At 50.0% G+C, this 23,050-nt stretch overlaps 5 protein-coding genes across 5 annotated transcripts; 2 read left to right on the top strand and 3 right to left on the bottom strand.

The window, feature by feature from the left end:
- Positions 1 to 1,230: 1,230 nt before the first annotated feature.
- Positions 1,231 to 3,458, top strand: SETTUDRAFT_97011 (uncharacterized protein; the record flags this gene model as incomplete). Its single annotated transcript, XM_008032081.1, has 2 exons — positions 1,231 to 1,291; positions 1,432 to 3,458. The coding sequence occupies 2 exons, from the start codon at positions 1,231 to 1,233 to the stop codon at positions 3,456 to 3,458; spliced, it is 2,088 nt and encodes a 695-aa protein (XP_008030272.1).
- Positions 3,459 to 13,665: 10,207 nt separating this feature from the next.
- Positions 13,666 to 16,564, bottom strand: SETTUDRAFT_156793 (uncharacterized protein; the record flags this gene model as incomplete). Its single annotated transcript, XM_008032080.1, has 3 exons — positions 13,666 to 14,729; positions 14,753 to 16,255; positions 16,516 to 16,564. The coding sequence occupies 3 exons, from the start codon at positions 16,562 to 16,564 to the stop codon at positions 13,666 to 13,668; spliced, it is 2,616 nt and encodes an 871-aa protein (XP_008030271.1).
- Positions 16,565 to 16,824: 260 nt separating this feature from the next.
- On the top strand, positions 16,825 to 18,353 carry SETTUDRAFT_156792 (uncharacterized protein; the record flags this gene model as incomplete). The annotated part of the gene is made up of 4 exons (XM_008032079.1): positions 16,825 to 17,534; positions 17,583 to 17,898; positions 17,963 to 18,178; positions 18,306 to 18,353. The coding sequence occupies 4 exons, from the start codon at positions 16,825 to 16,827 to the stop codon at positions 18,351 to 18,353; spliced, it is 1,290 nt and encodes a 429-aa protein (XP_008030270.1).
- A 1,065-nt stretch (positions 18,354 to 19,418) lies between these two features.
- Positions 19,419 to 20,359, bottom strand: SETTUDRAFT_34661 (uncharacterized protein; the record flags this gene model as incomplete). The annotated part of the gene is made up of 2 exons (XM_008031908.1): positions 19,419 to 19,891; positions 20,008 to 20,359. 2 exons carry the CDS (start codon positions 20,357 to 20,359, stop codon positions 19,419 to 19,421), a joined length of 825 nt encoding a protein of 274 aa, XP_008030099.1.
- A 692-nt stretch (positions 20,360 to 21,051) lies between these two features.
- On the bottom strand, positions 21,052 to 23,046 carry SETTUDRAFT_173693 (uncharacterized protein). The gene is made up of 4 exons (XM_008032078.1): positions 22,821 to 23,046; positions 21,971 to 22,774; positions 21,757 to 21,918; positions 21,052 to 21,703 (listed from the first exon to the last, which is right to left on the bottom strand). Exons 1-4 carry the CDS (start codon positions 22,941 to 22,943, stop codon positions 21,077 to 21,079), a joined length of 1,716 nt encoding a protein of 571 aa, XP_008030269.1. The 5' UTR covers positions 22,944 to 23,046; the 3' UTR covers positions 21,052 to 21,076.
- Between the last annotated feature and the right edge of the window lie 4 nt (positions 23,047 to 23,050).

Genomic DNA, 23,050 nt, shown 5'->3' with positions numbered 1-23,050 from the left:
CCCTCCCCCCTCCCCCCATCCCCTTCCAACGGTTGGCCTGCGAGCGAACGAACGAGCGAGCGCGCGCGCCCTGGCTTGCTGCTTGCTGCCTGCTGCTTGGGGCCTTGCCTTGCCTTGCCTTGCCGTGGCCTGCCCTGCCCTGGCTGGTCGCTCCCGCACCCGCCGCCGCCCCAGCATCCCGCCGTAGCGAGGGCGAGAGGGCGCGAGTCTATGTATGTGTGTGTGTATGTGCGCGCCGTCGAGAGCTGCAAGTCACCCTTACAGCGGCTGCTCGCAGGCACCCACGCCCACACACACGCACACACGCACACGCACACACGCACACGCACACACGCACTCTCGCTCTCACGTGGCGCCTTCGCTCCACCGTCCAGCCGTCGGCTCCTGGCCGGGGGCACTGATCGCGCTCCGCGACCTTGGCCGCGCGCACTTTTGTTCTGCCCCAGCACCTGAAACTCAAACTTAACGCCTTCTTAGTCCATATCGATCAACACACGCGGACCGTCGCCGTCGCCAGCCCGTGTGTCTTTTACATATTCCTCCGCGCACCCTGGACAAACCACCACCACCCACACACCCACACACCCACCCACCACACTGCTCACTCACCCACTCCCACTTACTCCCGTTTGGCGCTCCTCTCGACCACACAGCCTTCCATTGTTGTTGTTGTCGTCGTCGTCGCTGTCGTGGTTGTTGTTGTTGCTGCGCGCGCTCTGCACGTTGACTCGCTTCTTCAACGCCCCGTCCGCCTCCCACCCCCCTCGCACTCCCTCCCTCCTGCCACTGTTGCCACTACTTCCACCACCACCACCACCACTACTACCATCGTCATCACTACCACCACCGCCACCGCCGCCACTGCACTGTCGCCCGCCTCGCGCCCACTGCTGCTGCTTGCCCGAGCCGCGAGCGGGTTTTCAGCCAACACGAGCGCGCGTGCCCTTGCCCGAGCCTTGGCCCCACCTGCCTGCACGCAACCCGCCCAACCAACCTCAACCTTGGTTCGACCGCATCGCATCAACACTCCGTTCCCTCATCACCCATCAGCACATGACTGCCTGCCACCGTCGCGAATCTTCGTGCGCCTAGCCATACTAACCACGCCGCCCCGATTGGGCCGCCCCCTCTCCCTGAGCTTCACGACGCTCGACGGAAGCTTCCTTCGAGCTCGGTCGCTCCCGCGCCGCCTGGATGTACTCTGTGCATGTGCAACAGCCCATACAAATCATGTCAAATGGTGGCATTGGAAACGCCATCATGGACTCGTCCGGCACCATTGACCCGTCGCGTAAGTAGTCGTCGCGCTCACTATCCGTCGCTTCCCTTCGCTCTCCCATCCCCCCTTCCCCTTCCCAAGTCACCGGCTTGCGCGTCGGTTACATCCGAAGCAGCCTCCCGCAAGCTTCTTTGTTGACCACCATTGCTTAGACGTCTTCTCAGGCCCACCTCCCTCTGCCGCGCAGCAGCAGCAACAGCAGCAGCAGCAGCAGCAGCAGCAGCAATCGCGCGGCTTGAAGCGCAGTCGCTCGCCCGAAAACAGCTACGAGCCCCAGGGTGATGACACGCCCAACAACAAGCGCAGTCGCGGTCGCCCGTCAAAGGGCACCACGACGGCTGCTGCCAGACCCCCGTATTCGGGCGCTTCACCTAATCGCGCCTCGCAACCTCCACAAACCCCCTCGCAGCATCCAGGAGGCACCGCGCCACCTGTGCAGACACCCCAGCTGCAGACAACGGCGCTGCCCAAGGCTTCTCCGCCCCAAGCTTCGCCACCCACCAAGCCCACGCCCTCCAAGCCCACGGTCATCAAGGCGCTGCCTACAGTGCGCGACCACACGACTGACCAGCTCAACGCCGAAGGCGACGAATACATACCCCGCGAAATCGACGAGGCCGGTGAGCGCAAGGTGACGCAAACCGGCCACCCGCTCGACGGCCGCGAATACCGCTGCCGCACCTTTTTCGTGCCCAACCGCGCTGACAAGCTCTTTATGCTCGCCACGGAATGTGCGCGTGTCCTAGGATACCGAGACTCGTATCTGCTCTTCAACAAGAACAGATCTCTCTACAAGATCATCGCCACCCAGGCCGAAAAGGACGACCTCATCCACCAGGAGATCCTGCCCTACTCGTACCGATCCAGGCAAATCGCCATCGTCACGGCCCGCTCCATGTTCCGCCAGTTTGGCAGCAGGCTGATTGTCAACGGACGCCGTGTGCGCGACGACTACTGGGAGAGCAAGGCCCGGAAGCAAGGCTTCACCGAAGAAGACGCTGCCGGAGAAAAGAGACCCGGTGCAGCAAAGGCCAGAGAAGCGGCCGCTGCCGAAGCGAACCACGCCAACACCATGGCCTCCTTCACCCACCCGGGCCCCTACACGGGTAACAACCAGGACTACCTGGGCGCTGGCATCAACCCGCTGCAGCCCTTTGGCGGCCTCAATCCCGCCCCTGGCAGCATGCCGACAACCAGCCCGGATGCATACAGCCAGCGGCCCACGGCTGATCTCCAGCCTCGCGATTACACGGGCGTTCAACGTCCGCGACACGAAATGCAGGGCGCCCCCTACCAAGACATGACGAGGCCAAGCCCGTCTGGCGAGATCCTCAATGCAGCTGCCCAGACAGCCGAGGTGAACAAGCAGCTCGAGCAGCAGCGCAAGGCCCGAAAGGACTACTTGAACGAGGTCTGGACACGGCCGCATGAGCCGCCGGTGCAGCCAAACCGCCCAGGCACTGCCGAAGGAGAGCATGCGCCTCAAGTCACGCAAGCTGTCCAGTCGCCACGCATGGCTTCGACGGCTTCTTCCAGCGTGCCAGGAAGCCAGTATGCCGGCATGTCGGCACAGACGCCACAACGATCAGGCCAGCCCATGGGTGCGCAGCCCTACCGTCCCTCGACGCTGCCTCCCAACAACATGGTTCCTTCGCCCATGGCTCAGCAGCAGCAGCAGCACACTCCGCTCCGCCCAGAGCAGATGCACCGCCGACCACCGAGCATCGGCATGCCCCAGGGCATGAGCGGCGGCATGCTCCCCAGTGTGCAGCAAAACGCCAGCCATGGATATCCTCCATCGCACATGTGGCAAGGCCCTTCGCAGCCCTCGCCGCTCTCGCAGCAGCACAACATGCCGCAATACGGCCAGCGCCCGCCCCAGCAGTCGCCACTGCCGCAACAATCGCAGGTACACGCCTCGCCACAGCTTCACCATGCCCAGAGTAGCGCGTCGATGCATGGTACTCCGGTGCAGCAATACCAGACCATGGGCGCCATGGGCGGCTCATTGCCTGGCGGGGACCCTGGGTACCAGTCCATGGGCCAAAACCCGTACCAGCCAAGCCCGAGCCCTCACCAGTTCATGCAGCACCAGAGTGCGGCAGCGCAGCAGCCCGGCATGCCCGGATGGGCTCCACCGCCGCAGGCCCCACAACAGGGAGGTTGGTCATCTTACTAGGAAGCAGCTAAATAGCCCAAGCTAGCCTATTCGAGTGCAGCGCACTGCAAGGACTGGCATGGCTCCGAATCAACTTTTTTGATTCTTCACAAAGGCCCCGGGCGTTTACACCACAGATTGACGCCAAGATGGGCAGCCAGCGGCTTTTGCGATTTTCACCCTACTGTTTGCTTTTCGTCTCGTCTTTGCATACTACGCCTATTGGATCGTGTGCCCCCCCCCCCCCCCCCCACTTGGCTCTCCAACTCATCGGCAACAATGACATTACGACATACGAGCTGGTCACGAGCACGCTAAGCAACGAAGATGACACGAAAGCATGATGGAACCGGGCGGTATGGGGAGCCATAATTTTTTCCTTCTCACCATCTCTCTCTCACACACTCACACACACACCCACACACACTCTCTCTCTCTCTGTCTCTCCTATTCGGAGCTCGGCTCCAATTTTCTTATCTTTTCTTTTTCTTTTTCTGCAACTTCGACACACACATTTTCTTCACCGACGATATTTGACAGTCCGTCAATGCCACTATGTCTGGCATTGAGCGGACAAATCCCCCTCCCCCCTACACGGTTGTTTGCGGCTTGATAGTAATTGCATCGGTTTGCGGGCAGGACAGACAATCGGATCCTCTTCCAAAGGAGTTTTCTTTGTTTGCATGGCTGGTGGCGCCGCTCTGGGTCAGATTGTCACACGTTTGCAGTTTCTTGCGAAGTATCTCGGCCGCTCTTCCCCCCTTCCTCCCCCTCCTCCCCCCCTCCCCCTTCCCCCTTTCCGTTGATTTTTGTTTCACTTAGTGGTGGTTTAGTTATAGCTTTGCACAAGATTCCCCTCAGATTCCCCGCACATTGTTTTTCGTGTTTTTTTGCACTGCTTCGCAGCTGTTTGGGCATCTTTGTATATTGGAGGGAGCACACAAAACTATGCTTTGGCATGTTTGGGGGGGGAGGGGGGTTGTTGGGTTAGGGAACATTTCAAGGGACGTGTAGATAGGCGGTGTTTGGGACTCGAAACGCATAGCTGGAGGCCATCTGCATCCTTCCCCTAATAATAACACGACCCCATTTGCGGAATTTGGACGTAGCCCTGTGCAAGGTTGATGACGGACATGTGCCTATCTGCGCCTAGCCACGCAGCAGCTCTGACTGGGGTGTCAGCTTTTTTAGCAGGCCAGGGCGGCAAGTGGCGGCCCAGGCAATGAGGCCAGACTCTGTGTGTGCTGCACCCCAGAATTACTCCATGTCGGGGCTGGCGGCTGGCAGCTGGCAAGATGCATGATGGAATTGCTTTGTCCATGTACACAATGACAGCATGTCATGTCGTGAGCAAGCATGAGCATAAGCCAAGTATGCCACGACACAGCATGTCGGCAATTACAAGCCAACCGTGTTTCCAGCCACAAGGCATACAAGCAGTTGAAAATCCACCGTCTGCCTGCTACTGTACGTGGATTCTTGTTGAAAAAGAAAAATACATATTCGAGCATTGCGGCAAAGCCCGGATGACGGATGACGAGCATCCAGCGCGTGTCTCCGCCCGCTCGCTCGCCCAGACCCAGCAACCAACCAACCAACCTACCAACCAAGTCCATGGCTGTGGCTGTGGCCGTGGCTATGACCGTGGCTGTGGCAAGCTTTGCGTAATTATAATACCAATGATAATATTAATCATCATAATGATCGTCATAATAATAATAGTAATAATAATGATAATAATAATACACGATGCACAACGCGGACCGTAAACACGGACTGACGGACGGACGGACGGGTGGACTAACTAACTAACTAACTAACTAACTAACTAACTGACTGACTCACTAACTAGGGAGTGTACCCGTAGTGTAAATCTTCTCTCTCTCTCTCTCTCTCTCTCTCTCTTGTCTATTTTTATCTTTCTACGTAGTCTTTTTTTCCTTTTTCCTTCCTTTTTTTCTTTTTTTTCTAGCGAATAATCATGGATTTGTTGTATAATTTTATAGTTTTTCTAGGTTTTACGTACTAGAGCATATATGTATAGATTTAACTTACTCTGGCTTTTTGTGTCTTGAAAATAAAATAAGATGAAATAAAATCCGAGTTTTTTTTTGTTTTTTTTTTAGGCATTTCTCTATAAGCTGAACTGAATAGTTAGATGAATGGGAATTTTGCTTGCAATTTCCAACGAAGATGAGAAGAAAGAAAGAAAGATCTTCTCTGCGCCATCACCACAATCCTGCATCCTCCATCCTTGATCCTCACATCTTTTTTTTTTTTACCTTTTCACCCTTGATATATATCCAAGTACTTCCTTTTCTCTTTTTTTTCTTTCTTTCTTTCTTGGGAAATGAAGAAGAGAAAAGAGGACGAGAGAAGGTTTCTGGTGTAAGTAGGCGAGGGGGTAGGGGGGTTGCCCTGGACTGGCTGGCTATTCTGAACGTTGGTGTGAGATTTTTTTCTTTGGATTACAATTTTTATTTTTATTTTCTGCCTTTTCTTTGCATTTTGGATTTCTTAGTTGGCACCTTGTTGATGTGCTGTGCTGTGCTGTGCTGTGCTGTGCTGTGCTGTGCTGTGCTATGCTGTGCTATGCTGTGCTGTGCTGTGCGGGATCCAGCCTAAGTATTTTCTTTTCTTTCCTTTCTTTTCTTTTTGACGACTCCGCGGCGGGTGGGCTGGACTGGCTTACTTGCCAGAAGCAACGTCTGTAGAAAAAGAAAAAAAGGAAAGCTAATGCGAGAGGGAAAGGGACAGGGACAGGCCGGCAGAGGAAACAAAGGCCGGTTATGAGAATAATTTTTTTTTCTTTCCTTTCTAGCATTACTCCCGTCCTGTCGGGAGAGACTCCGACGCTATATTCTCTGTCTTTTCACTTCATTTCACCTAGTTTTGTTTTTTTGGGTTTTGTTTTGGTTGTGTAACCGTCTCTCTCTTCCTCTCTCTTCGACGGAGAGATGGATGGATGGAAACAGGGTTATGTGTACTTACGGGCTAGTCTAGGTGGTAAGCCACGCATTCGTACTCGCACTCGCATGCGGCTCAACGTATGTATGCCTTGTACCACCTATGCTACTAGCTACATCCCTCCCTCCCTCTCTGTCTGTCTGTCTGTCTGTCTGCCCTCTCAGGTTACCTCCCACCCGTCCACTCAGCACTTGCTTTTGCACTCTTCCCGCCAGACCAGACCAGCCAGACAAATGGACGGACTAATTAAATAGGCAATCGGGCGAATCACGGACTGCGCTGCAGAATAGTGGTAGCGAATATTTTTCTGACTTTCTGACTGTCGCTTTTTGAATCTGGTATATACCCGACCGTTGGCGATGGCGGCGGTCCCCCCTCCCTTCCATACACATAATCCCTGCTGCTGCCGGTCCCAAGTAGCCGTGTTTCCCATGATTCGCGCTGGCGGGTGTGGATGTACACACACACACACACACACACACACTCATACGGGCGATTTGGCTAGTTGGACTGGGTAGATCTGGGCGATCCGATCTCTTTTTTTCTTCTTTCGTTGATAATTATTCACGTCGTTTCTGCCTCTCTGTCTGTCCATCTGCCTGTCCATCTGTTTGTATGAATGTATGTATGTATGTCAGCCAGGCTCCAAAATCCACAGCTAACAAGCATCGCGTATCTCGCTTGCTTTTGGCGTTGGGCCAGCGTAGTAGCGAGGGCAGCCCCCATCAACCCTTGGCTGGCCTGGTCGGTGTAAGCAAAGCGGCGTGACCAAGTCGAGTCGAATCAGCACTTGTTTCTTTTTCTTTCATCTTTTCTTTCTTTTCCTTGTAAACGACCCGGATTCTGGCCGCATGTGACTAAGTGTGTGTTACACAAGGCTCTCCGCTTTACACCTAGTCTATCTCATACAGTCAGTTTAGTGGGTACGCGCTCGTCGTGGGCAAACCGCCGCTGAGCCCTTGTTTCAATCAATGCATCGGGTGAATACGGATATGCGTGTATAGTGCCAGGCCGAGAGAGAGAGAGAGACTCACTCTACCAATATGCTCGATTCAGCAATGTCAGCTTCTTCTGTTATCTTTCTTTCTAAAAACAGCGTCTTGGTCAATATTGACATATTACCGTCCGTCTCGAAATGGCCTGAGCGTAATATCTGTTGTGCGTAGCCTTCATAAACCCCGAGTTGCACCTTTGCCGAAATTGGTAACATCGGTTTCTCACATTACGTACGGAGACGAAAAGGTGGCTGAACGCTTTTTTGCCTTGCCAACATTTGCATTCGCTCTTCTAACCCCATGTTACCTGGTTTGCATCGGCAGTGGCAGAATGGCGCATGTATGTAAAACACATGCTTTTCCACACAGGCTCGCTGGGCCATGGGCCGGGAGCTGTGTATGGCTGGCCCGCCATCCCGTAACGCCTTTTCTTCGTCCACCACATTACAAATCCTGGCAGCGGGCGCGAGATTTTATCCGCCACCCCGCTTGGCCGCAAGGGGGCGCGGTTTGCGGTGCGCGGACAAGAGTGACGGTTATGGCTTTTGTGTGCAGATGATGATGATGGCGATGGCGAATTGGTCGCGGACAAGACAGGGTTGGTTGCGTAACGTGTGCGTGTACCGCACAGGATGCAAGTGAGTCACCGACGCCACCGTTTCGCTGGGACAAGGTTAGATCGGGGTCTTGTCTTTTTCTTCCATGCTTTCCATTCCTTCGCAAACGGGACATGGCGGCATGGGTAGATTGCGGCCCTGGCCCGGGACGGCCATTATTGTTATCGTCGTTATTACCACCGTCCACCATGACTATTGCTGGCGTTTCTTCTGTCCTGCCGCTTCTCTACCGTCGCTGGCCCGGCCTGAATTGCCGCCGTGCACATGTTTTTGCCTGGCAAGCGGTTCGGCGGCCTAGTACGAACGGTGACCGGGCAATCAATGTGAATGGGTCAAACAGCTCCAGGCCAGCAGAAACGCCATGTTGAGAGCTGGTCTGCGCCTGTCTGGGCCTTTGATTCGGCCGACTATGGTTTGGGGGGAAATTGGCCTGGCCGTCATCGGTGAGGCAAATGGGCTTAGTGCTCTGCCCCCGCCGCCCCCTTTGGAGGATTGCTGACTAGCAGTTAGCTGTATGTGCTATGTGTATGCAGTCACGTCCACCATGCGCCTGTGACATGCTCCATCTTACCCTTTCCAATCTAATTCCACATGGGAAACCTGCCCGAGATGCGATACGCGAGAGCCGCGGCGCAATCATCCTTCTCTGACTAATCCACATGGCCGTGACCGTGGCACAAGGCCGTTCCGCCTTTCTTATTTGCATCCGTGTCGTACACGCCCTCGTTTCCAGCGCGCGTCTTTGTTTTCTCGTGGTTCGCACCGAGTGTATGCAAGCCGTGGCCCTTTATCGCTTCGCGTGGTCTGTGTACGCAGCAGAGTCGTGTTAGTGTCGCACGACTTGGGGGCGGATCAGACCAGGTGTTTGCACCGCGGTAACACGGACTGGTCTTGTGCCCCCCAGCAAGACACTGACTCGACAGCCCGTTCCAGAGGGCACATGCACGCCCGTCTTTCTTTTGAGCCTGACTGTCCTTTGCCCTTCCTCTTCCAGCCAGCCAACGTGCCCGTAATGGCTGTTCCGGGCCGCATAGGGGGGTTCCCTTTGCCCCCCCCTACTTTGACCAAGCCACCCCGTACCGCCACATGGCGCCCGCCACAAGTATGCTTTGGGCGCCAACTTTACCACTGGCAGCCACCGCGTGAATTCACCAATTCTATTTTCACTCTGATTTCCATGATTGCGAACCTCGCTCATGGCATTTCCACGGAGCGGAATGTCAACTTTTCCACCCCCCCCCAATATGGACGCGGAAAAACAAAGACATAGCTTTGCCAAGCCCATGGTTCGCGCAACCGCTTCTTTATAGCACTCGAGGCGATGTCGTAGTAGCACACTTGTACCTACAACCTGGTATCTGGATATGTTTGGTACCTGCATAGACGAAGGCTAGCCGTGGTGCTTTTCACTTGTGCTTGGGTGGTTGAAACGTAGTGGGCCAGTCAGTTCATTGTGACGCAGGATGAAATCATACAAACTAGGCAAATGCATACGCCCACTGGAAATGAGGCTGGCAGCCAGCTAAGCCCCAGTAAGATAGATCATGTACACCGATTGAACAGACATGCTTTGATTGAGACCCGACCTGACGGTAGTCGGCACGCAAACGCGAGAGTCACGTCAAGTCAAGGCTGTATATACTTTCTTCTCCGCGATATGCTTGACCCGGAAACCTGTGGTACCCATGTAGGGCTAAGCCCTGAAACAGCCTTGTGAAGTTAACTCTAGCTTGGTTTTTACTACGAGTGCCGATCGGATTCTGGAAATGCTCGGTCGAGAAGCAACAGACAGGAGGAAGACAGGCCCCCTAGCAAAGGCATCAAGCAGGACAGGGTACATGGTTGTGAAGCACATCACATTACCACAAAGAACGGTGAAAGCGGAAATTGGGACTTCGGCTTCCTCCACATCCCCCCCAAACGCCACGCCCGAAAGTTGGCACCAAGGCCGTCTCGCGAAGTTAGCCAAGGTTCTTTCTCCTAGAAGAAAACAAACAAATTATAAGCGCCACGAGGCTGACCTGCCCTCCCCCCGTGACATGTCCTGAACGCCTCTTTTGTGGACAAAATGCAAACCCTTTTTTCTTTTCCATCCTTCAGCACGCTGCGGCTGCTCATTGGCTGCCTTGCACTTCCGTCTTGATAAATGGCGTAATATGCCGTACATGAGCACGTTGAGAAGGGGAAGCATGAAAGGATGAAAAAAGAAAAAAGAAAGAAAAACAAACAAGACCATTGATCGGTGGTGCATGTTCTCAAAGATTAGATGTACTGACCAGGTACGTGCATCAATGCCATATGTGTTTGGACCCGGGGAAGCCCACAGACACCGATCCATCCATCCAGGCTTTGCTCTAGCTTCTTGCGGTAGTATAGACCCAGCAACCTGGTAGATAATCTCTCTTTCTCTTTCTCATTCTCATTCTTGCGCGCGCGCGCGATGGATCACTGCTTTGTTTTGTCTTGGAATCGCCTTCACCCACTCCCACTGCCCTGTCTTGCAATGGGAAAAGGGAGCGCTGGCGGCAACATAAGGGATAGATAGAGTTCGACGCTAATGAGACAGCTTCACGAGCTAGACATGCAAGGAACGCGGACGGGCTGCTCTCGCTATTGGAACATGGAATTCCTTTTTGCTCCATAGGATCCGGCCCGGATGGCTGGATTTCGGCTCGTTTATGAGCAATTCCGATCAAAAGCGAGTTCCTTTCGGCCCGGCGTTGCGGGAAAGACCGGTGTTTGAAATGTCATCTTGGTGGCGAAGAGGCGGCCGCAAGGTTAGCATGCTGAGACGATGAGACAGTGTTGGCGTGTCTGTGCGTCATGGCCTGGGGCTCTGAGGAGACTGTGTGGAGATAGGAAAACCGAGATGGAGTTTCTGGTTGATCATGGACTGCCAGGCGTGAACGTGAAGACGTGATAGGATATCTGTGGCTTTTTTTCGACATCTCTACGTAGAGGAATTCACTCATGGCGTTGGATAATTTGACATCTATGGTAGATCATGTCAGACTGTCATACGGTATCACAAGTGTTATCTACACTGTTTTAAGTAGTAGTATCTGACTCATCTGCACTGTCCTGTTGCCTGGTGTCTGTTTCTGCGAGTGATTTCAATGGTCTAACTCGGCGGTTTTCACAAGGCAACAGTCCCTTGAAATCACTTTTACGACATAGATCTTGACATGTCACAAAACGCACTATTTTAGCACGTCGAAATCGCTTACACAACAAAAAAAGGCAGATAAGAAGACATACTTGAAAACACGTTCGTCCTTGGAACAAACCACAAAAGTCCTTTACACAGTATGTAGTTGAATGGGTATGTCGTACTGCGCTACACCAAGAGGCTGCGGTGGGAGCTACTACGTAGGTTGAGGACAACAATACATCTAGTGTTGAGAGCAGATTTACCTCACCGGCAAAGGTCCGAATATAAATCGCATAGGGCCTGTAGTGGTCAGTGTCCTAGTAGTGAATCGTGCTATCTTCGTCACGCTACGGGACTCTAGGCAGGAATTACAAGCGCACATTCGGGACCTATTAATACAGGTCTACGAGAAGTACAGCTACAGCTTGCAGTACAGGCAAGGGGAGTAATAAAGGCGTAGCTTGAATATATATTCTCTAAGCTACAGTCTGTAGTGTTGTAGATTCCATCTAAATCGTAACACTCCTGAAGTGCATTTAGCAAACTCATTAGTTTACGTGTAGCAGTACACGCACGCATGCTAGCCGCCTTACTGGCTAGCGCCATAACAAAGGAGCAGGAATGACTTCTATCCACCCATCACTTACGTGGTTAGATTGGCATTAACATCTACACTAGGATGAACAAATATCCCTCGCCCCAAGACCGGACAAGGGTCTTGTCTGAGCTAGGCTTTTCATTCTTCCAACCATCATAGGGTGCCAGGTAATCCATGACATGGTAAGACGTCTCACGGGCCGCTCGATTTGCAAAACCATCGGCCGGAAGTTCAAAAACCTAGGGCTGTATAACTATAGTAGAATAGAGTATCATGGTTCCAAATACATGTACCAATAGATGGATGCAACAAGAAGCAACTCACACGTTTTAAGAGTATAAAAATTGCTATGATTGTGTTGTTGTAGGGTAGACCCGTGGGGATACGTGGGGATACGATATAGGAGCCTTTTAGTACCTACCGAGCATTCATCCGTGACAGACGGCCAAATATCACTCCTATAGCACTATTCGAGTAGAAACAGAATTACAGGGCACAGGAGCAGATATAAATACTCCGTTTCACACCCCTTATGGGCAACACATCTCCAACAAGTCACTTCATTCTTTTCAATATTCCACCTCGAAACTCAGCAGCTATGCAGCCTCTTCGCATCTTCTCAGTGCTTCTTAGCCTCACGATAGCCACCGCTTCACCGGTTTTTGACTCTGCCGACGGAGTCTCCGACGACCCACAACTAATTGAACGGAATACAGCAACCACCGTGCTGCAGAATCCAGCAACCACTGTGCTGACGAATTCGGGCTCTGCTGCTACAATTGCTTAGATGGCTACCGAGCAATGTTCTATTTATTACCTGCCGACGATGTAAGTTGCATGTTCTCAACACATACATACGTATAAGGAGAGCTTTGCAGACATATTGGTGCTAACCTATATGAAGTCATCAACATATGTATACAAACTGTTAGTCTCTGCGGTCTTCGCTTCTGGAGGGGTCTCCTGTTAGTTACTTCAAGACATAGATAATTTATATCGTTGGTATATCAGTATTATAAGGGTTGACTGCAAGCGACCTATCGTTCGCGCGCTGACGTGCTACATTGGCTCACTTCCCAACTTTCCAGCCCCACAGCCCATCGTGTGACTTGTGACTCTTTATAGCACCATGGTCTTTGCGAGTTAATTGATGATAAAATAGTTTCCCGATGTGAACATCTCCAATACTGAACTAAGGATATAGAGGGATTCAGTGTATTTTGGAAAAAAGGTTTTCTCTAGAGTAAAAACATACCTAGTATTTGCAAAACAAACAGCTAAATTAAGATCGTATCTATAAGTAGTTTCAAGATACTAACGCAGCAAGTTTCATCACGCAATAGGTTACACCATATATATAACTAATTGTTTGTACTATTAGTATAAGAGTTAGGCATCTTATTAGATACAAAGACTTATCTAAAGAATAGACTTGTTCTGCAGTACTAACATCAAGCAGTAGCATGTATTTATCGACTTCATGTACTAGATTAGTATTCTTGTAATAAGATATAGTATTAAGACACATGCCAATAAAGTTAACAAAAGCAGAAGGAGCTACATTCTACATGCATACATTGCTAAAAGGAACGGGCATATTGGACAACGAAAAAAGTACACTAGATGATTTTTTTTGACTAAGGATAGAATATCAAATGGAAACACTCAATTGCTGCAATATTTCCACTTGGTTTAAAGTACCAGTCACTGAAAACACTACGATTTCGCCGAAAGCTGGCCAAGTTCGAGCTTTATGCTTAAGAATGTGCAGGTAAAAATGGAACCAGCCTGCGCTTTTGATTGTTTAAGAAAATTATAATATATAAAGGTCTATGAAAAATGTAGGCCCAAATACATCAAACACAGCGTAGAAATAGCCACGGTTAGCTAACAAGCCATTCTAAACAACCCTTTGCTGTGAGAATTCTTCATGGTACCTCAAGACTGCCGAAGACACTGCCGAATCCAAAAGTGGTACATGTTCCCTCTCCACGCCAACAGATATGCGAAGAAAGGGATCCATATTCTCAGCCATGGATGAGCTTGCCGAAATCCTCGATGTCGAGAAACCAAAACTGACACCCTTTGTTATCGCAAGTGAAAGCTGCTTGGCCTTGAAAATAACCAGCTCGATGCACGCATCGAGACCTTCTCGACCATTCAAGCCCTTTTCATGGAATTCTATAGTGATGATAGAGCCACCATGCCGCCATCCAAGTTCTGACCAAGCCCGTGGAAACTCTACAGTAGCAATACTACTAAGTGACTGCACAAGAGCAGAGCAGAGTGTCTCACAGTTTTGGGTAAGCATAGCCAGTCGGGCTTGGTAGATGGTGTAGTCGAGTGGAGCAAAGAGAGATAGCCTACGGTAGTACATGACAGAGCCCAGATCTCGTCGTATTTTGCGCATGCCTTTGTCTGGGTGGCTGGGATAAACGACAAAGCCAGCCATCTGGACATCCAATCCGTATTGAGGGTATTTGCTTGCTCTCTCAGAGTACAATGCCAAGGGTGCGTGCGGCCCGACAAACCAGTCGTAGATGGGGAGACCTCCAGAAACCATGGTTCCATCGATGATAACAGTACGGTTTTCCCATCCTGGCTGATGAGACACTGTTTGCGCAAAATAGCGGATATCGGTGGTAGGTAGACCAGCCGTGTTGGCGATGGGATCAATGAAAACAACACGAGCGTTGCATTGCTCGGCTTCGGAAATCAAGCTTTCAGCGTCAAAGCTTTCAGCTTGGTGCAGATGGAAGAGACTGGTGTTTGCGAAGCTCTTGATCTCCTCGGATGCCTCAAAGTAGATGTGAGGCGGAAGGAGTACATGGTCGCCTGGACGGATGTGCTGCATAAAGTAATGCAGTAGGATCTGGAAGGCAGCCATAACGCTGGAGGTAAGGAGTAGACTCACGGCGGTTTTGCCGTGTTCCGAAGGTCGCAGCGCCTGCAAAAGCATGAGCTCTGTGCTGCGAAGGATGTTGCACCGTGTCGATCGTAGTTGACCATATTTGAATTCTGCGAGGCAGTGTCGCTAAACCACTGCGTAACAGCCTGGTCATATGAAGGGCTCGCTCGTTCAAACGTGCACGAAGCAGCCGATAGCAGCCGAAGAAGGACACGATGGCGTTCTTCAATAACCCAAAACGGGACGACATGGCCTGCCACGTCATCGCAGAATTCAACAGTGAGTTTACGAACCTGGCTGAAAAGGGCCTCAACGATGGAGTGAGACCAGGTATCAAGGCGTAACTGCAGTCGATTGCATAGAAGGCGGCTTTGGTCTAATCTGTGTTTCATGGCATCGACTGATTGCAGAAGACGCAAGCCAAGAGCGATAAAGATATCACGGGGCTCGCGGAATTTTTGGATGGCTTTGGAAGTGCTGTTGTTGGCACTGCCCGCTAAGTCGCTGAGAGCGCCATAACGCTCAGCAGGATTGACAATGTTGCGAAGGCCCATGGACCGGCGGTCTTCGTCGTCAGAAACATGAGTGACGAGAGCGCGGGCAACGACATTAGCAGCGATGTTGCTACCAGTAAGTAGCAGTAGAACGCGGCTTGGGCCTGGTGTAGATGTTTGTAGTTGGGGAATGGCGGCAATGACCGCTGCGGCTGAACCCTCGAGAAGCAGGGATTGGTTGCGCATGGCTTGGGCAATGCCAATGGCAACCTCGTCCTCGTTTACTTGTACAACGTCCCCGGTGAGTGAGTCCAGTATGTTGCCCAGCGGGGTTTCCTGGACCAGTTGCACGGCCAAACCATCGCAGTAACTGGCTTCTGCTGGCCTCCACAGTTCAGACGATATATGTTTGTGGGCGCCAAACGTACGCCCAAAAACATGTGGATGCACGCACACCACGCGTGTATCTTTTGAATATTCTGAACACCACGACGCTACTGCAGAAGCAAGACCTCCTCCGTCCAGCGGCACGACGACTTGGTCGAATGGCCCTGCATCCTCGCAGGCCTCCACTACACATGTGCCTGCACCTGCCACTACCAAAGGATCCGCATACGGTGAAATATAGTGGGTGTTAGGCTTGCCCTTGGCATAACCAATTGCTTCTTGGGTTGCTTCTCCAAGGTCGTTACCGAAGAAGCTCATGCGTGTGGCGCTGCACAGAATTCGTTTGGCCTTGATTTCCGAGACCTCAACCGGGGCAATGATAAAATACTCTTTTTCCAGAGCCTGTGCAGCTGCACATACGGCCAAGGCATGGTTACCGGCCGATGCTGTGACAATCGTCTCCGCTGGACTTTGCATAATAGCAATCAGAGCGCCCCGGTATTTGAACGAGCCCGTATTTTGGTGACAGTCAAGCTTGGCCCATACCTCAAGACCTGGTCGGTCGAGCCATGGCAGTCGAATGGTGGGAGTGCGGACGACATGCCCACTAAGCCTTCTTGATGACTGTTGGACCTGGTATGCTAACCATTTGGCGTCGATCTGTTGGTTGACCTTTGTCGAATAGTTGCCATTGACAAGATCTGCTCCATTCCCGCTATGGTAAGGAGAAATTTTGTTCACAAATGTAGTGGCTGGTGCTATGGTAATCATGGTCGGTGAGAATGGGATAGCAAAGCTAGAAAAAGCGTTAAGCTACAGTTTGATATGATAGTGAGAACTCAACGCGATATAAATATAGAGAACGCAATTGTAGAGGTAAATCAGGCCTGGTCACATGCGATTCAGGTGCAGAATAGAACAGTGTCGATGCAGTAAAGGAAGTTAAGCCGCGGTCTTGTACACGCTTGAAAAGAACCGATACACTGATCAAAATAATGCACTCTACACATTTCTTAGGAAAAGGCACGATGCGTTCTTCGGTTGAACCCACCATAAGAATATACCCACGATACTGATGATCTAGGCAGTACTTAGCTCAAACAAAATGATCTCAGATCGTATACAACCGCATGACATACATGGCACTATAAACACTAACTTCCCCCAAGCCCAAGCTCTTTCTTTTCGACACAACAAATCTCGCTTGCCTTTCTACAGCTCTTTCTAATTCCACACCCGTTGGAACTTCGCAGGCTTTGGAACTTGAACCATGAAAGCGACAATCCCAACTATTGCCGCTTTCTCCACTGCCTTTTCCAGTACGTTTGGAAGCTCGATCGCCGTCGGGGTTCAGGATGCCATTACCGCCAAGTTTGAAGTTATACCGTCAAAAGGAACACTTATCGTATCTTTGTACCTAGTCGGCTGTGCTATGGGGCCATTTATCTATGCACCTATGGGCGAGATATTCGGCCGAAAGTATGCATTAGGTACCGGCGTCACCCTCATGTTCATCTTCGCCGCCGCATCGGCCGCGGCGCCCAACTGGAACTCTTTGCTGGCTTTTCGAGTTCTAGCAGGCTTGGGCGCCTCAGCCCCCATGATCGTCTCGGGTGGTATTTTGGCCGACATTTTCAAGGATCCAGCCATCCGTGGTTACATTATCACCGGTCTGATGGTTGCCATCACTCTTGGCTCCCTCAACCCCTTAATCATATCTCTACAGGTCATGGCACGATGGCCCGACTCTTGGTTGCTATGCTTTTGGATTCACACGGCCATCTCTGGACTTTCGTGGTTGATAGTACTCATTATGCCTGAGACAAACACCGTCTCAAAGACGCCGTCTGGTGCCCAACATAATCACCCAGCTTCAGCAATGCTCCAAAGACTCCTGCTTCCGACTCGAATGGCTCTTTTTGAGCCTATAGTGGTGGCCACATGCCTGTTTCTAAGCCTCCAGTACTCGATATTCTACCTGTTTTTCCAGCTCATCCCCCCTTTATTTGAATAGGTTGGGTACGTTAGTGCGGGAAACTCGGGCGTATTGTTCATTCCCTTCTGCGTCGGGACAATATTTGCTGCCTCAGTCTACATAGTCGTTGACCCAGTTCTAGGGTTTGCTGCAACCAAGAAGACCAGGGCCGGTGCTTATCCAGAGAGCCGTCGACTTCCTCCGGCATACCTTGGAGGTTTCATCATCGTTCTAGCCCTATTTCTTATGGGGTACTGCATAGGAAACAAAGTACACTTTGGTTACCCTCTTTTCTTAGAGGGGATGTTTGGGTGTGGCTTCCTCTTGATATTCATCGGCCTTACAAACTACATAGTTGATGCTTACCAGGTGCGTTGTTTTTTCTCATTATTCGGTGCAGCATGGTCAGAAGCTAATCCAAGTACAATCGTAGACCCTAGCTTCTTCTGCGCTCGCCTCGTCTTTCGTTAATCGAAACATCATGGGAGCTGCCTTACCGTTTGTATCAGAACCAATGCGACGCAATTTAGAAGAAAGATGGTCATTTTATCTACTTGGATTTCTCAGTCTTCCCCTTGCATGCATCGTATGTGGGTTTCAACTCTATGGTCCTCATTTGAGGCTTCAGAGCCCCTTGTGTCAGAGCTTGGTGGAGAAAGAAAAAGGGGACTCCAATGAAGTCTCGGAGATATAGATTGACGTAGTAAATGTCTGAGGCCGCATCAAATAATCAGCAAGCACTCACGGCTGCAAAAACTCACTACCCTGGCACTCAGGTGACTCCATACGGTACAGATGTGCAGCTGACTAGGATCAAGTCTTAGTCATAATTATATTTATGCTCCGGGAGTTTGCTACCGTGTTGTTGCAACAGGATAAGCAAGAAAAACTCTTCTAGAACAATTCTGCAAATCCCGGGTTACTTCAGCAAAGACCAAACACGATGGTGATGAAATGATATCCACTAGTATTTTATGTTATCAATAAATGACTAGATATCTTCAGGGTCCAATGAAGAGCTTGAGAGCTAGACGTGAAGCAACTAGGGCAGCTCAATAAGCCCTCAAATCTCATCACGCGACGTTGGATAAACGAATGTACCTTTTATCCAGCGTGCACTAAAAGCCGAGCTACATTAACCTGTCTATGGAAAGCTTGAGCTCGAAATCTGGCACTAGTCAGCTATCCGCTTCTAGTTAGGCACCCTTTATTTTCTGCGAAGCGACCCACTCGTCACCAAACACGAGAGAATATCTACACTAGTAAAGTAGCCAATCTAGGGTAAAGATCTTCGTTGCATGTTCCCGGATTGATTATACCTCTTAAAAATATTTATGAATTCAATACGTGGTAGGAGCTGGTCACTTTCATGCATGGATTGTTGGTAACAAATGCCCACTTTTATTAGAGTTGAAATAAGAACGCTTTGAGAAATAACATCTAGCGACAATGAAAACGAAAAGATAAAAGTTGGTCTATTCGGCGATTTGGTCACCAAGGGACCGAATCACAGTACTAATCATTGGAGACACGTATTCGGGGCTGGTTTTCAAACGTCCCTGCTTTCGGCCCAATAGATTGCTTAGCCGAACTGTGAAAAGGAAAATCCGTACTACATGTCTGGAAGAGGATCTATGAGCATGAAAGGTAGGTAGCACGAGTCTCTCAAATTTTTGAATTACGTATGATCGGCGAGTAATGTTTTCACAGCATTACTTTTCTTTCATGTACAAAAACTTGAAGAGAAATAATAACAACAGAAAAAAAGGGTTTCGGTCCTTTGTCCATGGCGCTCATAAGTTAGAGAATGGTAACATCATTGAACTGATTTATTGACATGGGATCATAACATCTAAACTCCTCTGTGCAGCCATTGAGGTATTGTTACCTTACAACTGGTAATTCAGCCTCTTAGCATTTGGTGATGGGCTATACTTGATGACCGGCACTTCAAGTTCTTCGAGTCTTATTGGCGTCGCCGCATCTTTTCCCAAAGTACCATTTGGAACAGCATGCGCCAAATCATCAGGGAGATGAACGGTTCTGGCCTTCAGTTTAACACTTCCGATGAGCTTAAACCCGGTTTTCAGATAGAGAGAAATGTCCTTTTTGGAGGCATCCCCAAACATGGGGACTTGCTCAGCATTGACGCGGTCGTAGCCCCATGCTAGCAACTTGTTTCCCAGACCTTTTCGCTGAAACTCCGGTAGAATGGCAAGTGTTCGGGCATCAATCCTTTCCGGCACGTCGCCGATCACATCCATCTCTGGCTTGTAGAATCCTTCTACGACTCCGGGTGTTGCGCTACGGTCTCGGTATTTAGCTTGCTCAATGTCAAGAAGCTTACGTTGGAGGCCTTGAGCTATGGTCAGCTATGAGGTAAAAAAAATAGGATGAGAATGGACTCTGATGCTGTTTCTTCGTATCTTTTAAATTCTGGTAGTTCTAATATATGAATTAGACAGTGGTATTGCTTACGCTTTTCTTCGCTATCCGGATTCCACGCTGCGACCGCTTTCTCATTGCCGTACCTGACCAGTGCGAAGTAGGCAACTATTCTCTTTTCCTGGGGCAAAGCTCCTGTGCTGTTTCCTCCGTTCATATACTCGCTGGCGGCTAGCTCCGCGCCTTCTAACTCCAGTAGTATAATCAACGCTCCTGGAGTAACCAGAAGCCGATGAAGTGTATTGAAAATGGAATCATAAAAATCCTGGGGATAGATATCTGGGAAGGGGTGAAAATGCCCATAGATGGCGTCTTCAGCGAATGCCGCAGCTCCCACAGCAGCGAGCTGAGGCAGGTCAGTCTTTGTAGCAGGTTGGAGGCGCATTGTGTTGTCAAAACGTTTTGCTGGCGAAGATAGAAGAAGTCTATTGATTGCCCTCCCTTCTCATTGCACATATTTATGTAGTCATTAATCACGTGTTTCAAGTAGTTTTGGCCCAGACCAGGGATGTTATTCCCAACTCAATTGTACTGGCGTTGTTCTTGATGGTAATAGCGTCAGATCAAGCTTTTACGGCTGCATAATAATTCAGTGCGGTATTCTAGTTCTGAATTCCTAAACGAACTTTCTCGGCTTTTACATTGCGCCATTACAGCTGCTAGACGAGCCGAATGCGGGCCGAAGTAGTAGTAGGACAACGGGAAGTAGGCTGGTTGTGAGGTATTATGTAAAAGGCTTAGCTTCGGCGTTTTCCTAGGCAACTTTCATACTGCTATAGTAAGAATACATGATATTCATGGTGCTTGTTGCATCTGTAGTCATAGAGTGCCGTGTTTTCGGCCGAGAAATAACGGTGAACGATTTCGGACATATTGCATGCTGGCAGTAGATGATGTAGAAGGGTGATTGAAGGTGGATGTCATTCTCAACCCTCTTCAGATAGCTGAGAACTGTTATCAAGTGCTCATACATGTATTTAGATCCCATGAAGTGTAATTTACATATGGATACAGGAATGAAAGCTATTCATTATATCAATAAATCATTGTGCTAGATCTCGACATTATTCTCTCGTTCTTCAGACCATCTTTGAGCCACCCGCTAAGTCGGCAGTGCGCTCCTTTGCCTGGATTTTCCATAGACACTTCCAGCAGTTGCAGTCCGCACCAGAATTGGGTTGCCATTTGAACCACTCATTCCAGTCGTTAGATTCTGTCTGCGGCTTGACCATCGTTTGCTGTGCAACCATGGATCAGAGTGCTGAGGGTCTAGGCGACGTCTACTTGGCGTTGTCGCAACCTTGTTGGGTCTATCCGCCCTCTCCTCATCCATCCCGTGCTTATTCCGATTGCGAATGAACTGGTGAGGTCTGAAAGTAGGCCGTTTCATCATGATATCGTCCTTGAACCTGTGAACCCCATTTACAATGGCTGTTTGTCCGTATGCTGCCATCAAGGATAGTGTACCAATGGATGCCGTTACAGGAAGTGCTATTGCCCAAAACAGCGTCTGGCTACTGTCCATGTTCCGTATGTCAGAAGTGTTCATACCGAATACTGAGGCGATAAATGACAGAGGCAGGAAGACTATGGTGACCAGCGTGAAAATGAGGATTGCTTTGGAGTTGCCTTCTTCCAGAATCTCGATGTTGTGTCGAAGTGCTTTAGTAGCTCTCTCTAAGTCTTTGCGGAATTGCGAAAAGAGAATCTCTATGCTTTTTTCTCGGTCCTGCGCGTACAGCGTAAGTTAACATAGTTTTGAAATATATGGGCTTAACTTACCTCGAACACTAGTTTGATTTCATCAGTGCTAAGAACTTTACAAAGAACCTGCTCTGCCTTGTGTTGCTGCATGTATACAGACTCTACCACTTCAATCTCTTCATCCAAGAGATATAGCTCGCGCAAAATTCGCTTTGAAGGCTTGCGGCTGGCTTGGAAACGCTATCACAGTCAGAGCATGCTTGCTTAAATGCTTTGTAATTGGACAACATACCAAGGCAGAGAGATGATCCCTATACAGCTCCATAATTGACATGTCCCACAGGAGGGGTCTTTTAACGAGATCGTAAAGACCCAGGTAAATCGTGAATTGCGGTGGAGCTTTGAAATGAAACATTGACCTCCCATTATCTCCAGTTTGAGTCATCAATAAGAGGTCGTCCCTTGCTCTTGACATGGCGAGGTCGGCGAGGGTCGCGAACATCTCGGCACCAGATTCGTCATTAACATGCTCTGAAGATGAAGCGAGAAGTTCAGGCCCCGCTGGTGCAAACCCATGTTCGCGAAGAGTACTGAAACTGTGTGCCGAATAATACAAAAATTGGAAGATTTTTTCTGCAGCTGTGACCAACGTTGAGCGCAAAAGATACCCCTCGTCTAGCTCCTGTGAGCCATTAGCGACACTCTGACGCATGTCTATCGCCCTTGACAATAACTTGTTCACGCGTCGAGTTAGTGTTTCAAGCAACTTGAGCAGACGTTCTGTTGAAATTTCCATATCTGCGTCCGTGGTGGGTGTGACCCAATGCTTGAGTAATTCCAAATTCTGCTTGCTGTGCATTCTTTGTGCAGAAAGGTGTGCCAATCTTAGATGATTGATTGCGTCTTCGACACTAGTGTAGCGGTGTTTGCTGTCGCAAAAGTCACAGGAGGTGACTGAAATGCCGAAATCTTGCAGTAAATACAGATTCATATACTCATCATTTGGTAGATGTCTCACTATATATGTCGAGGAACTGCGGCTGGGACTGTCTTTGGCTTGATGTCGGTAAATTTCTTCTGATGTCTTGAGAATAATCTATGGTTTTTAGTGATTGTATACAATCTCAGAGAAGTCAATTTACCTGATCAACGATCGAAATTGAGCCCCAGCATCGCTCAATGAGGGGATGTGCATGATGCTTTGGTACAAATTGACTAATCAAAGCTTTCACACCATTGACAAGGGCATTCCTCAGGCCGAACATTCGTGCAATTTGCCAGAGAAGTACGCGTCGTCTGGGATTCCTGTGCCTAAAAGATACATCTTCCGGTGGGCTCGTTGGTGGAAGAGGATGACGCTCTACTACTCCCT

This window comes from Exserohilum turcica (genome assembly GCF_000359705.1).
Source record: "Exserohilum turcica Et28A unplaced genomic scaffold SETTUscaffold_7, whole genome shotgun sequence".
Taxonomy (NCBI): domain Eukaryota; kingdom Fungi; phylum Ascomycota; class Dothideomycetes; order Pleosporales; family Pleosporaceae; genus Exserohilum; species Exserohilum turcicum.
This window is presented reverse-complemented; position numbering and strand designations above follow the sequence as displayed.

Bases quoted from the DNA above. Each gene is read 5' to 3' on its own strand.
- SETTUDRAFT_173693 (XM_008032078.1), bottom strand. From the start codon at position 22,943: ATGTTCGGCCTGAGGAATGCCCTTGTCAATGGTGTGAAAGCTTTGATT. The intron at 22,775-22,820 runs GTAAATTGACTT...TAAAAACCATAG, and splicing joins CAATTTCGATCGTTGATCAG to ATTATTCTCAAGACATCAGA. The intron at 21,704-21,756 runs GTAAGTTAAGCC...CTGTACGCGCAG, and splicing joins AAATCAAACTAGTGTTCGAG to GACCGAGAAAAAAGCATAGA.